Source organism: Miniopterus schreibersii (assembly GCF_964146895.1).
Source record: "Miniopterus schreibersii genome assembly, chromosome: 2".
Taxonomy (NCBI): Eukaryota; Metazoa; Chordata; class Mammalia; order Chiroptera; family Miniopteridae; genus Miniopterus; species Miniopterus schreibersii.
The window spans coordinates 146,383,820-146,399,666 of NC_138102.1; the positions used below are offsets into that span (position 1 = coordinate 146,383,820).

At 37.2% G+C, this 15,847-nt stretch overlaps 1 protein-coding gene across 2 annotated transcripts in view; it reads left to right on the top strand.

The window, feature by feature from the left end:
• The window catches only part of DBX2 (developing brain homeobox 2), a 39,461-nt gene that overhangs the window by 4,086 nt on the left and 19,528 nt on the right, over nucleotides 1-15,847 (top strand). The window contains exon 2 of one of the 2 annotated variants that reach the window (XM_081131041.1): nucleotides 10,472-10,567. The exons of the other annotated variant lie outside the window; for it this stretch is intronic. Within the exon in view, the coding sequence (XP_080987167.1) occupies nucleotides 10,472-10,567 (96 nt within the window). The remainder of the gene's footprint in view (nucleotides 1-10,471; nucleotides 10,568-15,847) is intronic. 2 annotated transcript variants of the gene reach the window in all.

The following is a 15,847-nucleotide window of genomic DNA, read 5'->3' on the forward strand; positions in this document are numbered from 1 at the left end:
CTTCCCCAGAAGTTTATTGTTGTTATTTGCTGAATCTTATGCTAGATTAAAATATTCATCTTTTTGTATATAAAAGACAGTCTTGAAATGTAAAAAGCTGAAAATTTTAAATTTATTTTGGTTCTTCAAATTATCTTCAAAAGAGAGTAAATAGCCTTGCTTTTTAATAACCTTTGTTATTTTAAGCATTTTAGAAAATGTTTGACATAAAAATAATTTCCTCAGTACAATTTATTGATTATTAAATCTACTCCTTATGCTGCATATAAAAGAATTAAGTGTGTATTCTGGATAGGTGAATTGAACTGTTCTTTTTTTCTTCTTCAAGCAACTTTGCCAAGTAAATTGTACTGTATAGCACAGAAATGGAACCAGGTCCGTAGTAGTTTTTCTGGCCCCGTTAGGATTGTTTCTTACCATTAATAATTAATGTGCCCTCTAGTTTTTTGCCCACCCCTCAGTCTCAGTTACTTTTTACTTATTAATCCTTGATTCTGTTTTAAATTATGTTTTGTGCTCAAATTGGTAGGGTTGTTGTTGTTTTTTCATTTTCACTGAGATACACTGAAAGTGTGAAATAAAATAGCTTCTCTCACATTTTAGGCACTTGGAGAGGGAGAAGATGGATTTGTGCTGCAAGTGGGGATTCCAGTTCAAATGAAGACTTTATGATCTGATTTTTAAAGCCAGAGTGTGTCACTTATTTCTGCTAACACTCTTCTATAGATTTGTTTTGGCAAATTCAGATCACAGCATCTTGAATGTTGATGATGCTAAGGACAAAGGGAATGGGGAACCCAAATAATGATGGAACCCATTCAAGTGGTTCCTTCCTCAGGCCATCACCCCAACTATCTTTTTTGGAATTTGTAGATAATACTAAACCATATTCTTACTATATCCCAATATGTTTTGTAACCTGATTAACATATATTTGGAGTTATATTAACATATTAATAACTTTTACATGGTTCATGAAGTAAATTCCTTCAGGTTCAACAGAAGTTCTTGCAGTGAAGAGAATCAATAGGGCTGATAGTTCCTTTACTTCTGGTACTGACTGACTAAGGCACAGCCCTTACAAAATAATGTCTGAGTTGAAACTACTCAGGGTAATTTATGTGCATTTAATTTGCCTCTGACTTTAGCACCTAGCCCTCTCCCAGCCCCTAACATATGCTTCGCTACTTCACCTTAACAACAAGGAATCTCAGTCTGTTAACATGTATTGAAAGCTATTGAGGTTTAATAATGAAACAGGAGTAAATTCAGAAGGCAAGTAGGAACATTTTAGAATGTTCCCCTTAATTAATACTCACTTTAAGAATTTGAGGGTTATTTTAAGAGGCACAATGGTTTCAGTGCCCAGAAAATTGCATATGGATTTATGCAGAAATAAACTTAGGATTCAGAGAGTTCAAGGTGACCTGCAGGAAGCTAAAGGATGCCATATGTTGTGGGCAATTTAAAGGGATTGTCAACAGTGATTTTATCTGCATTTGTTTGTCATAAATGTAGCTCAGATGTTGGAAACAGAGCTATGTATTGGACTCCGTTGGATTCCTCTTTGAGTGTGTCACTTCCTTCCTGTTCTTGTGCCCACCAGAAAAAGGTCTCCTTTTGCTCTAAGAAGACATTTTATGGTTAGGTTTGCTGCTGAACAATGATAGACATGGCAGCAACTTGAAAATAAGGGGTAATAGATGTGTTTATAAAATACTTTGAGATTCTTTGTTATGAATGTTTTTAAAGAAGTGAAATGTTATCTTTAAAATGTTTAAACTAATGTGTCCTCATGTTAGGGTGAGGGATGTAAATGCTTCATTAACTCCTCACTCAGCTTGTTTTCTACCACCCTGTCTATTGGTGATATTGTCCGTAATTTTAGAATCCATCTTATTACGTCTTTTGAGGGGACTTGCTTCGTAGCTCGTAATACAGTGTTTGTCTACTTAATCTTGGGTTAACAGAGACTCTAAAAGTTTTTTCTTAATTACACTGATTTTTTTTTGCTAGTGAAGGTACACAATTTTTAAATCAGCAAATTTCAAAGTTTTATTCAAATACACCTGGCTATTGTCAGAAATAAAGAGGAAAATTGTAAAAAGAAACAATATGATTTTTATCTAGGACTGCTTGTTAGAATCTCTATTTAAGACTTCATTAGATCATGCTTCTACTTTATACTCTCTTAGTAAAAAATTGGATTTTTGCCTTAATGTAGAATGTGCTTACCAGACCCTTGTATATTCAAAACTATTTTATTTTACTTTCAGTAATGTTTCCACTTTTAATGAAATCTTTCCTTTCATTCTCTTTAGCCTCCAGTCAATACTTGATTTGGCAATGCTGAGCGGTTCATCACTCTACCGATTTTGTATTTAATAGCATTATTCATTTTGTCAACCAGCCATTATTTGGGAATACTTCAGGGGCACATTTTTTTGTGAGTTATGTGAACTTACGGCATTAAAATTCTCTCTGAAGTCAAAGATCAAAAAGCCTCTATAAGTTTTTAGACTTTTGTTTCAAACCAAAGCATCCGGAAAAAGGAAAGAAAAAAGTGTTCAAGTCTTTTTCTATATATTGCTTGAATATTTAGTTGCCTTCTTGTTTATAAATATTCCAGAGACACACTAGGTTTTTCACTTTTCTTTCACATGTTCAAGCACCATGCCATAACATTAATTTTATTAATTCTAAGTGATCATCAGAAATAGAATCTATACTGTATACATTTCTACTAGTCCTCTTGAGAGGACTCAAAATTTCTTGTTCTTTAAAACTTTAAATTTCTGACACTTTTTTTTTTAATCCTAACCCGAGGATATGATTACACTGTTTTTTAGAGAGAGAGGAAGGGCGAGGGAGAGAGAGAGAGAAGCATGGATGTGAGAAACATTGATTAGTTGCCTCCCTTACATGCCCTAAGTGGGGATCAAACCCACAACTTGGTTATGTGCCCTGACTGGGAATCGAACTCTCAACCTTTTGGTGCATAGGACAGTGCTCCAACCAACTGAGCCACACTGGCCAGGGCAAATCTCTCACTTTTCAAATAGAAATGTGTGAAGGAGTTCGTAAGCTATTTTTTGATAGGACTTATGTACATTAAAAGAGAATAAAAATCATGACTGTTGGTAAGTTTTGTAATAGACTAATAACCTAGGGCTGGATTGACTTCAGGTGTGTTGAATCAATTCTACAGTTATGTTGGGTGTGAAACCAAAAGACAGTGAGATTCTTCAAAGCAGGAACAGTCTCTCCTCCTTGCTTATATGTTTTCTATAGGTACTTTTGCACTATACATTGATAGCTGCAACAAAAACTGTATGGCATGCAGAGTCTAATGTATTTACTAGATGACCCTTTATGTTGAAAGTTTGCCAGTACTTTCTCCAAAGCAGAAATGGCAAATTGGGTAAATTTCAAAATACTGTCTATTTTCTAAGCTGGTTCTAGCAGCACTTCTCTAATTTTATAGTCTAGATTTACATCTACGGTCTTTATATTACTGATTATACAACCCCAAGCAATTCATGTAATCTCCTTGAACTTCTGCTGCTTCATTTCTAAATGAGAAGCGACGTTAGGGTCAGCATTTGACTTTCAAATACACAGCTCAAAAGCCCATTGATAACATCCAGGGGAAGATGTGAAAGACTCCTTTCCATCATTTCACCATAGTTAAAACACTGTAAAAGGGGCGTGACGATGTAAGAAACCGTCTCCAAATTTAGAGGCTTAAAGGAACAATTTATCATTTTCTCTCATTCAAAAAAATACGTTTTTATCGATTTCAGAGAGGAAGAGAGAAGGAGAAAGAGATAAAAACATCGATGAAAGGGAAACATCGATCAGCTAGCTCCTGCACATCGCCTACCTGAGTGAGACTGAGCCCACAAACCGGGCATGGGTCAATACACAACCACTGAGCCACACCAGTTGGGCTTTCTCTCTCACTTTTGTAGGTTGGGCTCAACTGGGTGGTTCTCCCTTTGAATCTCATTGAGGATAGATGTCAGCTGGGCTGCAGTCATCTGAAGGCTCAACTGGCTGGATGTCCAGGATGGCTACTCACATGGCTGACAGAGATGCTGGCTGTTGACTGGGTGCTCAACTAGAGCTGTTCCAACATCCACACTTGGACTTTCCAAGTGTTTTGATCTTTTTATAGCCTGGCGCCTGGGTTCTGAGAGGGAGATTTATAAGAGCAAACATTGCAAGAAACCCAGGATGTAACTCGGAGCTTCTTATGACTGAGCCTTGGGAATTCCAGAATGTCACTTCTTATATATTCCTTGGTCAAGCAAGGCAGCAAGACCACCCCAAAAGTAAGAAAATGGGAAATAGACCCCACTGCTGAATGGGAGGAGTGCCAAATAATTTCCGGCCCTTTAAAATCTGCCACAGGGTAAAATCAGGATAACCACCTTCAGAAACAATTCCTGACGGGCCTGGGGTAACTGGGAGCTCAAGGAGCCTTCATTAAGGCTTTTAGAGTTTTGAGAGCTACACATAATATTATTCTGTGATGGTATTCTCTTCTATGACTTCAACTTTATGATAATAAAAAGAGCAAAGGGTTTCCTTAAATTTAGCTCATTTTTTAAAGAGATCTAATGGAGACTCCTTGAAGGGAGAAGCAGCGGGAGGGTAGTTCCCACCTTGGATTCCTGCGATGAACTAGGCTGAGGAGAAGCTGGACTCAGCCCGCCTGTTGGCATTGTAAGGATATAGAGGAAGACAGTAGGAGTATCTAAATAAATGGTTATTGTCACCCATTGCTACAGCATATTGTTAGGGCAGTGGGATCCTTCCTTTCAGCCCCTCCTCGCCCCACCACATCCTGTCCCCCACTGCCGGGTGAAATTTTCGAACATATAGCTTTTGTCATATCACTAAGCTGCTCACGAAAACCTTAATTATTCCCCTCTGACTATCAGATTAAATAAAAACATTCAAAACGTTCGCTCCTTTGGCCTTGTCCCAGCAGTCAGGGTGGTCGCCTTCACCTGCCCCACATGTCACCACCAACCTTGCCCTCTTTCTTGTTAATGCCACCGTTCCTTCTTCAAACCCCCTTTTTCCTTTTGCCATTCCAATTACCTTCCAAATCAAGGTTGGCATTAAGATAATTTTCCTGCTTAAAGTCTTTGACAGAGCCTTCCTAACAGCATTCTTCTTCTTTCCCCGCCCCTTGTTTCTGTATTTCAGTGGAAGTCTGGACCATGCTGCTTCTTTTATATATTGCCTTTTTTTTTTTAGAGTTGATCTCAAATTATATAATAAAGGTATTGTTTTGTGTTCTTCCCAGTGGTCTTATCCTGACTATACATTATAATCACTGTGCGGCTTTTGAAAAAAATGCTGTGCTACAGGGCCCACTCCCAGCCAGCCTGATTTAATCCAGTTGGTGTGGGGCCCAGGCATCTGTATCTTTGGAAAGTACTCTAGATAATTCTAATGTGTATTAGGGTTGAGAACCATTTGTTAGGAAAACACACACTATGAATTTTCTTACATCTCATCTCCTTCTTGAGGAATATTTGACAGAACAACATTACATTTAGAGGATGGAGAAATGTAAATTTTATTTCTTTGACCAGCAGATTTAAAATCTGTAAGTTAAAGAACATTAAAAAAATAGAAATTCTCCCAGGGAGGGAAACTATCCTTCTTCATCTTTTTACTCCCAACACACAGTGAATTATGTGGCATTTGATAGATATGCAATAAATATTATTTGCATGGAATTAAAAGACAGAATCAAGCAAGTAGACACTGCACATGATTTAACTTCTCATGAGCTGTGTGCCAGAACATTAAGACCTTTGTTTTTCTATCTCTGAAATACTCAAGGCAAATTATAATAGTAATAATAATAATTATAAAATGCTGATTTCTGTTGTCTTCTGATAAGCAGAAAGGTAAAGGATGGACTTAATTGACTTGCTTTCCCTTGTGATGGAAGGCAGGTTTGCACATAGATCACATAAATGAATTTATTTACAGGCTGTGTGGTAAAATAACACATCATTGGATAACTGATATTTCTTAAGTCTTACTACTCAAGACAGATGGTTGCCATTCATCAGTCTCAATTTTGGGTCCATTTTACTCCAGATAGTCTGCTCAACTATGTATTATTTTTAGGTCAGAAGTTTAGATTTCTTTATTCCCAGTGCCAGTGTACCTGGTACTTGAAAGAGATCATTTTGAAATTATTTAATTCCCTGTTCTTTCCCGAGGTATTTTTGACCCTTTATTTTTGCATTAGGAAGACATCTCGGGACCTCTGCTCATTTCCCCTCACCCTTCTCCACATCTGCCCAAGCGGTGCAGCACTGCAGCAGGCTCCTGAAATTTATTTGAAGGTTTTATTAGTGGCCTTTAGTATTCTTTCTTTGGAATGTCAGCTCACGTCAGTTAGTACCACAGTTTGCTTTGACAATAAAAAGAATGGGATTTATCCCAGTTAGATACCCGTTGTTCCTCTCCACTAGTAAAGAAGAAAGGAAGTAACAAATTTAAAAATTTATTGCTTGCTTTCTAGACAACAGAATTTTGAAAATAATTTCTCTGTAGCTAGGCTTTAACTGTCCTTGGCTGTGGGATACTTAGGTCCCAGAACCAGCTAGTTGATTAAGTTAAAACAAAACAAAAAATCAGGCCAGCTCATCATTAAGTTGGCTCTAAGTTCCCATCTTAATTAAACATTAAAAGTAATTGATAGAGGTTTTGATTCTTTGCTTTCAGATAGGTCAGAACATCTGATTAAGAAGTTCATGAAGTTTTCTGTGAATAATAAGTGCTTTTTAGTCATTTGTAGGCAGACAGTTTAGTTCCAAAATTTTAAAGTCATTTGTTTGTAACTTGTAACAGTTTCCCAGAGAATCTGGAAGTTAGATTTGTTGGCAGGATACAAAATTGGGAGCATCCCAAAGTGTTGTATGAAGAGAACCTAACCTCTTGCTGTAGAACCTGACAGTGTGCATCTTTTCCGTAGGAAAACCCATGTGCTGAAAACAGTCACCATCACATTCCAGATGCATGCCTATTTGAGGTTGAATATTAATGACTAAATGAGGTAGAATGTGTTAAATTCATAGCCAGTCCAGTGCCTGGTGAATGGTAGGCACTCCTTAAATATTATTATCGTGAGCATTGCTCAGCAAGCCTGTGATGAATTGCTCCTAACGTGATAAATGATACAGTGACTGCAGCTAGAATGCATTGATGGGCTTTGAAATGCATATCATCCAGGACAAAATTGCCTTGCTTTCTGCTCTTTTCAGAGCATCTTCAAAGTCGTTCTTAATGGCTTACAAAAGTTTTAACACATCTGTCAACTTGTCACTTGGTTTTTATCACACTTGAGTTTCCTTTTTTTGCTCATTGCACTAAAAAGTACGTGGTTTGCAACTATTTTAAATTATAATATATATTTTTCAATGCATTGCATTGCTTTAAATGGTTATTTCCTAACACTATTCAATATGCCAGCAATGACATGCTCAGATGGATTGGCAATGTCAAAGTAGGAGCATGTAAAAAAAATGGAGCACTTAATTGGAATTTCACAGTGATTTCCACATAAACCAGCTTAAACAAGGTGTATTTATGTATAGAAATCAGGAACTGACTAATCTCCTGTGTAAATATATGTGTGTTAAAGAGGTGATTTAAAATGGTGAAGAAAGTCTACACAATAGACGTGTCACATGTGGTTCTTTAGCCACTAGAGTTGGCCTTGTAGATAGCATGTCATTTTGACTACAGCTTTACTATATGAAGAGGGTAATATACTGAATTATAACAAGTTGTTCAATTACAACTCTTTTTTCTGGCTAAATTTAACACTAAGATATAGATTTCAGAACCTCATTTATCATGAATGAATTTAATTGACCGCTTGTCTGAAATGAACCATCCATTTTTTTACCCTTTATTTTTCCTGTAGTGTTGGCCTGAGAACGTGTTGGCTAGAGTAGTAAAATGTGTAATTTGTACATATTCCATATCATTATTTTAATAGTATCAGTAGTACTTACTTTCTACACTTTATATTGAGCAAATATATTTTTTGTGTATCTCCAGCTATCATGATAAATGTTTAATTGCATGTATGTAAGTGCAACATTTCTGAGTCTTTATCTTTTATCTCAATTTTTAAAATGCCAAATAACACAAGAGTCATAACTTAATTATCTATAGAGTGTTTACTTTGGAAATGAAATAACTTAGCTAACAAAATGCTTGAGAATAAACATAATTAGGCAACTTTTATTCAAAGAATATATTTCCATTTTTCTAAGTACTCCATTTGTTCATAGAAATAATGGAAAATATAACTCTGCCTAGACAATGCCATGCTCTTGTGATATAATTTATGATGTTAAATATAAATGAAATGACTTATCATTACTGTGATGGTGTTGTAGTCAATATTAGAACCACTTTTGATAATAAAGTTAAAAGGCCCTGGCCAGTGTGATTCAGTTGGTTGGAGCACCGTCCCATACACCAAAAGGTTGTGGGTTTAATTCCCAGTCAGGACACACACCTAGGTTGTAGTTTGATCTCCAGGGCACATATGGAAGTCAACCAATCGATGTTTCTCATTCATTCATATTCTCTCTCTCTCCTCCACCCCCTTCTCGCCCTCCCTCCCTCCCTCCCTCCTTCTCTGCCCTTCCCCTCTCTCTAAAATCAGCAAACATGTCCTTAAGTGAGGATTAAAAAAAATTTTTTTTAAATTCTATTGAACTTCTTGCACATCGAAATAGGTATTTTTTAATACTTAGTTGTATTTTCAAAACAGCATTAAGAAAAATATTCTTATCTGAAAATCCAGATATTAAAAAAGAAAAACATTAACATTGACTGATTTCCATTATATTATTGAAAAAAACTGCATTTATGATTAAGTTTCAATTTGAAGGTATTAAGGAACCTGAGACTATTAAAATTCTTATTGGGAAGGAGACTTATTTTGATATACCCTTCAAAGGCATTGGCGAAAATAAACACATGCTCATCAATTGATTAAAATACAAGTCTGAAATTACTGTGTTCTTAAAAGAAGGTATGTATTTGTATCAAAGTAATATTGACTATATATAATTGAGAAAAGAGTTGCCATTGCATAGGAAGGGAGAGTAATAAAAACATTTATTTTGAAGTCATGTATTAGATTTCAAGGTCATCTGTTATGGAAGATACTGTATTTCAAGGTGTGTCAGGGGAACAGGGAAGGGGTTAATTCCCAATCCTCATTCTTTACGTAAGAAGATAGGACGTTTTCTATTTCTTAGGTTTGCAGATCATTTATTTGTTTATTCAAAAGGTATTGACTATTTAGAGTGTGCCAGGTACTCTGCTGGTTATGCCTTGGTAAAAGGAAATTGCCCACCTTCAGGAAATCTCACCCATATTTATATTATATTAAACCTCATTATATGAAAGCATATGGTACATTTAAGGTACTTAACCAAAGGATGGCGTAGAGTAAATGCTCAATAAAAAAGAGCTATTAATGTTCTATGACATCCTTTATAGATATTTTTCATCTACTGAGAAACAGAGTTTTAAAATTTCTTTGTTTACAAGTATAATGATAACTAGCCCAACTGTATGTATTGAAAATATGAGAAACAGCATAGTGTAATAAAATGAGCAGAACAGAATTATAGGGCAACTCCCTATACTATAAACATGAATGCTTTCAGGTTAACTAGATTTCTCTTGTGATAAAATGTTATTACTCTTCTCAGATACTTTTAAACATGTAAATGTGATCAGGAAAACCACTTTTTGTTATGGAATTGCTCAGTAAATTCACTTATAAACTTTGGAATCCAATTATATATTTCATAGAATCTTCTGAAAAGTAAACACTAGAGGAATATAATCTCTTTTAAAAATTGAACTTAAGCACTTAACATTCAAATTGTTTCTTGGCAAGTATTATATCTAGAGCTGTGCTATTCAGTACGATAGCCTCTAGCCACACGAGTCTACTTAAACCTAAAATAATTTAAGAATTCCGTTACCCAGTGATACTAGCTACATTTCGAGTGCTCAGTAACCCTATGTGGATATTGGACAGTGCAGATATAGGACATTTTCATCACCATAGACAGTTCTTTTGGGTCGTGTTGCTCTAGGATATTTTAAGTAAAGGAATATTTGATGTTTGATAGATAGTTCTAATTATGACCACACAGAAATGAACTATTCCATTTGGTTTTGATAACTTGAATCTTTTCACCACATCATCCAAATCTTGATTAAATTATTTGGCAAGGTGCTTGACAAATAAAGGCTACTTTAAAATGACTTTAATTTCGGTAAAAGTTATAACGAAGTGAAGGCTCAGAAAATGAAGGGCTTTTACTCAATGACTTTTGGGAAACTGGAATTTTGAATGTTGTGTAAAAGAAATGGCTAATCAATGCTTTCTCTGCAGCGCCTTCCAAACCCTTTTTCCTGACTGCCCCGCCATTCTACTCCGCCTGCTGCGGTGGGTCCTGTCCGAGCCCTGCATCCCCCACTGCTTTTCCAAGTAAGTTTTTATGCTTCATCAGCAATGCCTCAGTTATTCTGTAAACCAAAGCAGCAGGATTTAATGTGCTCTGGAAAACGAATTGGTAATGCAATGGCAAGGAGCTAATTCCTCACTAAAAATCACAGCGCTCCTATTCAGAAGGCTTCCAGAGATTTATCAAACCTCAGCACACTGAGCAATTGTGAGCAGTTTCTAATGGCATTGAAACCCAGGGCTGACACTCCAAGGAAAACGACTTGTTTTCCATTTGATATAAAAGATCTCAGAGGGACCAGTTTGGCTCTTTCTGAAATGTGTAGCAGTACCCATTTAAAGAAGAAAAAAAGGAAGGCTAAAGAATTGTGCTGTAAAATTTCCATTCAGCTTAAAATGTGACACAGAAAGTCACTAGGTGTCCATAGAAAATAATTTAAAATTGTTAAGATTGTAAAAAGAAATGTATTCCTCATGTTTGTGATCTTGAAGAAAACCAACCAGTGTCATAGGAAATATTTGCAGGAGAACTTGTCCTCAAACATTACAAAATTTTAATTGAGTCCAGGGATGGTGCCAGAACAACAGCTTTCAAAAACTTAGAGTGTGCACACACACCCTCACGTAAAGAAAAAAGCCAATAAAGTTCACCTTGGCCTTCAGATTTCTAAACTAGATGGAATCTGTAGGCAGAGAAGTTGAGTTTTTGACAAGTGCAGTGGAGGAGTGCACTTATTTCAGCTGCCCGAGAGAAGACAGTTAGGCAGGTTACCCACTCTGTGGGGGGGGGGGTGCAACCCGAGCTGAGTGAGGGCTCCTTCGTGGCTGATCCGCGCTCTGCGTGTTTTATGAATGTTTCGGGAGAGCCCTTGCTCAACAGGATGATTCCTGACAAGTGAGGCAGCAAATGCTGGCCGTTTAATGAGCTGCAAGCTTCTGCGCGCCTCTTTAGGGGGCCGATACTTTCCCACAGAGCACTTTACATGGCTGGGACCCAGCCACAATGGGCGACAGACCCGTGACCAATCGTCACTTTCACTTGACTCATCCACACGCGACCTCACCACGATTTTTCACTGTGCGGATGAACTTTAGGAACCATTTCACATGGAAAAGGCTTGGGCAAGGGTCAGTTGCCCTTTTGTATGGCCATAAAGCAAGGCTCTGTGCGCCAGTCTTTTCTTCTGTCTCACATTCCAAGTGAATTTCGGGACACCCTTTAAAGCCCTTGACTGAAAAATAAAGCAGTGAATGGAACTGACTTTTATAGACTCATTCTAGCTCATCTTCCCGTATAACCCTGTCCACCTGAAAGGGGATTTAGTGGATGCGCTGAGCGCACACAGGGTTTGCTGAATACATAGGGCCCATTATCAACTGTGGGGATTGTTTATTAACCAGGACTGATACACTACTATTTTGGAAGTGACCTATTAATTGTCCATTTAACTAGAGTGTATTGATTCAAATAGAAAAATAGAAACCATGACTAAACCTTTTACTCGCTCCTTCAAGGTGGTCTCCAATGAGGGCAATTGAAAACTGTTGTGCAAATTAAGGAGACATTTATCACCATATATTTGAGTATCAGGAAAGGACTGCTGGAGTAGAGACTAAAGACCCAATTATCTGACACCATAGCATAGTGGCGTCTCTGTGGAATTCAATTTTTAGTGTTGTATTCCAGGGGTGGAGATGAAAAGAGGTCCCCTACCTAGTTTCAGTTATTTCACCTTGATGCAATACTGGTCTTCTGCTTTAGAAAACCTCTGAGAATGGAGTTTAGGTAAGTGGCAATGGACCAAAAAATTCCATGTAACAGGTGGAGCTTCACGTCTGTGTTAGTGGGTGTTTGTAGTCATTGTCTAGTAGTATTTCAATAATAGTCTCTAAATCATGAAAGTCCTCCAGTGCCGAGGCCCTTTTAATAGGTCGAGCACATAAACGTAGTTCTAAAGACATTTCCTAGATAACTTCATCTTCTCAGTTGCTTGAAAATTTACTTTAAGCAAATATCCTTTTCTTCCATCTGCTTCACACTTCTCCCCACTTTATGCTGTTGGAGTAACTGTAAATTGTGTCGATCTCTGGAGCCTTGGGAAGCCTCATGCTTATCTTTTTTATTTAATGAAGCAGCTCAGATTGAGGATAGAGAATGCTGTACTGGGTTTGTTTTTATTTCTAAAGTTGGCGTTTTAAAACAGTTTTAGAGATACCACAAGTGTTTTTAAGTAACCTTTGGTGTCTCATTAGTTATAAATCTGAAATGAATTCCTTATTTTCTTGTTTATAATGTTCGTCGTACTGGCAGCAAATAATAATGAAATGGTGGATTTATGTTGTCAATAAAGACTTTTACATAAATAACCATGATGCCAAGGAGCAGTTAATAAGGCTTATGTCTGCACAGTAATCATTTTTATTTAAGGCATTTACTAGATTTTTCCCCCTTTGCGTCTCTTTTTAATAATAAGAACGATTTTTATGCCCCAGCATTTAATCTTTTTTCCATTGTTCAAAAGAAGGAAAATGAACTGTCCAAGTAATCTCATAATATGTTTCAGGTTGGACAGCCAAAGTTAAGGTTTATACTACAATGTGTAATAAGCGATGAAATCAACAGCCCTCATTACTGTTTCACTATATTCACTTCACTATTTCCCAGAGTGTAGGATCAGATCAGCACGCCCATAACTAGCACATGAAATATCATTTTGACTCTTTTAACATGATTCAGTTGTTTATAGTTGGTTTAGTTTTTCTTGTTAACTTTTAGATTTATGATGGACTCGTTGCAATGTGGAAACAATCATTCATCCAGCGCCCTTCCCACATACAATAAATAGTTTAATAGGCTTTTTAAGCACAACCCTTACAGTGGGGAAAAATTAAAAGGCAGTGGTAAAAGCTCTCCCCTCCCTCAAAGCAGTGTAAGGAAAATCTTTGATATTACATCCACAAGGTTCTTTTCAAAATAACACATTTCTCAGCTAAAAGGAAAGGAAAAGTTGTGGAAATTATGCAGAGAATGACCTTAAGAAAAACTACCTGACAAAAGTACAGGAGTCTTAATTATGTAGAATAGCTAATTGAATTCATCAGCTAATTATTTTGTTTTGTCTTTGAGTACTCAACTTGAATTTGACCTTTTGAGAATTTTTATGTATTAAAAGACAGAGTTTAAATGTGGAGCAGCAATATAAAAATATGCGCAGGGAAATATTCTGGGACAAACTGCTCTGCCTTTTTCTTTTTTAATAGTCTACCCTTGAGATCATTTTGCTCTCTTCCCTTCTTTGTTAAAACTTAAAAGAACATAATATTCTCTCCAAATTTGAATTTAGGAGTTTGTTGAAGGCAGCAGGGAAGGGACATTATTGTTATTGTGCATGTAGGTTGGTCATATGAGTGGTGCTGTCAACGAGGGGCAATGGTGTAGTTAGTATTCTTTTTTTTTTTTTTTTTTTAATTCTCACCTGAGGATATGTTTTTATTGATTTTAGAGATAGAGGAAAGGTGGAAGGAGGGCAGAGAGAAACATTGATATGAGAGAGAAACATCGATTGGCTGCCTCCCATACCTGCCCCTATTGGGCATCAAACCCACAACCTAGGTATGTGCCCTGACCAGGAATCAAACCTGCAACCTTTTGGTGTGTGGACGATGCTCCAGCCGACTGAGACCCCAGGCCAGGGCTCTGGTTAGTATTGTCGCCACCTGACCTGGTTGTGCTCGCAGCTGGAGTTTCTCAGGAAACTCACAATACCTATGGAAGTCCATTCAAAGCTGCATAAAAGTTTCTTTTATAAGGATTTCTCTTTAGAACTCTCATATCTTCAGAGGGATGCAGCATTGTGTTCAGATAGAGAAAGAAGCCTAATTATTTTGTTGATAACATAATTGAGTATGTGCAATAAGTTGAATGTAGGTTTTGACTTCCCAGTAGTGAAGGGAGGGGTGCTGCATCGATAAATGACACTCGGTCAACCAGGAAGAATGTTTGAAAGAGTCAGACTCAAAGACAATAGATTTTCCAAGTTGATGGCTCTATTCAGCATTTCTCCAGAGGCAGTGAAAGTATATGAGTAATGTTCCTGAAATGGAGTTCTCTTCTCCCCAACTGTTCATAAGTAGTGGGCAGTGGGGGATGGGGAAGGGTGGAACTACTTAGTGGTATAGGGTGCTCGTCCCTGATCTTGTCTACAGCCTTTGCCTGAACATACATAAAATCTAACAAGGCAGAGAATAAAAGTCATGATTTTAGATTCCCTCAACCTAATGCACAAGTACGGAATAGGGGAGTGAGAGAATTGGACAAACAGAACGAAGTAGGAAAGGATTGTACTAATGGCTCTGTGTGTGTCTACAGAATGGTGCGGGGATGTTGAATTGTGCTTTTAGAAATAGAATATCCAGAACAAGAGGATAATAGTCCTGTTGGACTCTGTAGTGGTCAGACCACCTATACCTGTTCAGCTCCGGAGGCCACTTTAAAAGGCACATTGAACAGATGTGCATATAAAAACCAGGTCAGAAGGTAGTCAGCAACTAAAATGGTGAAGGAGCTATATGCCTGGTCAGGAATTTTTGAAAGCAAAAATTTTTAGTATGTTTGGCCAGGAAAAGAGAAATAATAGGGAGAACATGAAGGTTATCTTTAAATTAGATACACCATATTTATTATAGATATAAAGGAAAGACTTGGAGCCAAATGAGTAGAGTTTACTGAAAATTGGGCTTAATATAAGGGAAATTTTTTTAGAAAATCAGACTACATGATAAAATATTATATAGCATTGTCAAATACTAGATTATATAGAGATTGGAAGATAACTCCTGATTTAAATGGGGCAGGCTATGCAAATGCTACATCTTTTCTCCCCAAACTGCAAATCCATGGGAATTAAATAAAATGCGCACATGTGCGCGCATGCGCACACACACAGTACACAGTTGAAAATAAGAAGAGTAAGGAAGCTCTTCACAGGAGAGAAATTGAGAAAACCCTGAAGGATCGGTGACAGGAAGTTACAGCTGTTGGAAAGTTGTTGTAGAAAAAGAAAAAGATGAGCCGTAGAGAAGAACACACTCCATGTTTGAGGAAAGCAACTCTAGGAAGGAGACGAAAAGACTCATGATTCAAAATAACTTAGGTTTGAAGAAATAGTTAATGGAAGCCGTTGGCATGCTAGCTGGCCTGGTGCAGAGGCCTGCATTAAGCAAGTGATCTGTCTCTTGGAACTCTGAGAAGCTGCCATAGAAGCTGTATAGCAGGATGAAAGGGTGTTGCTTCTGAAAGGTGTG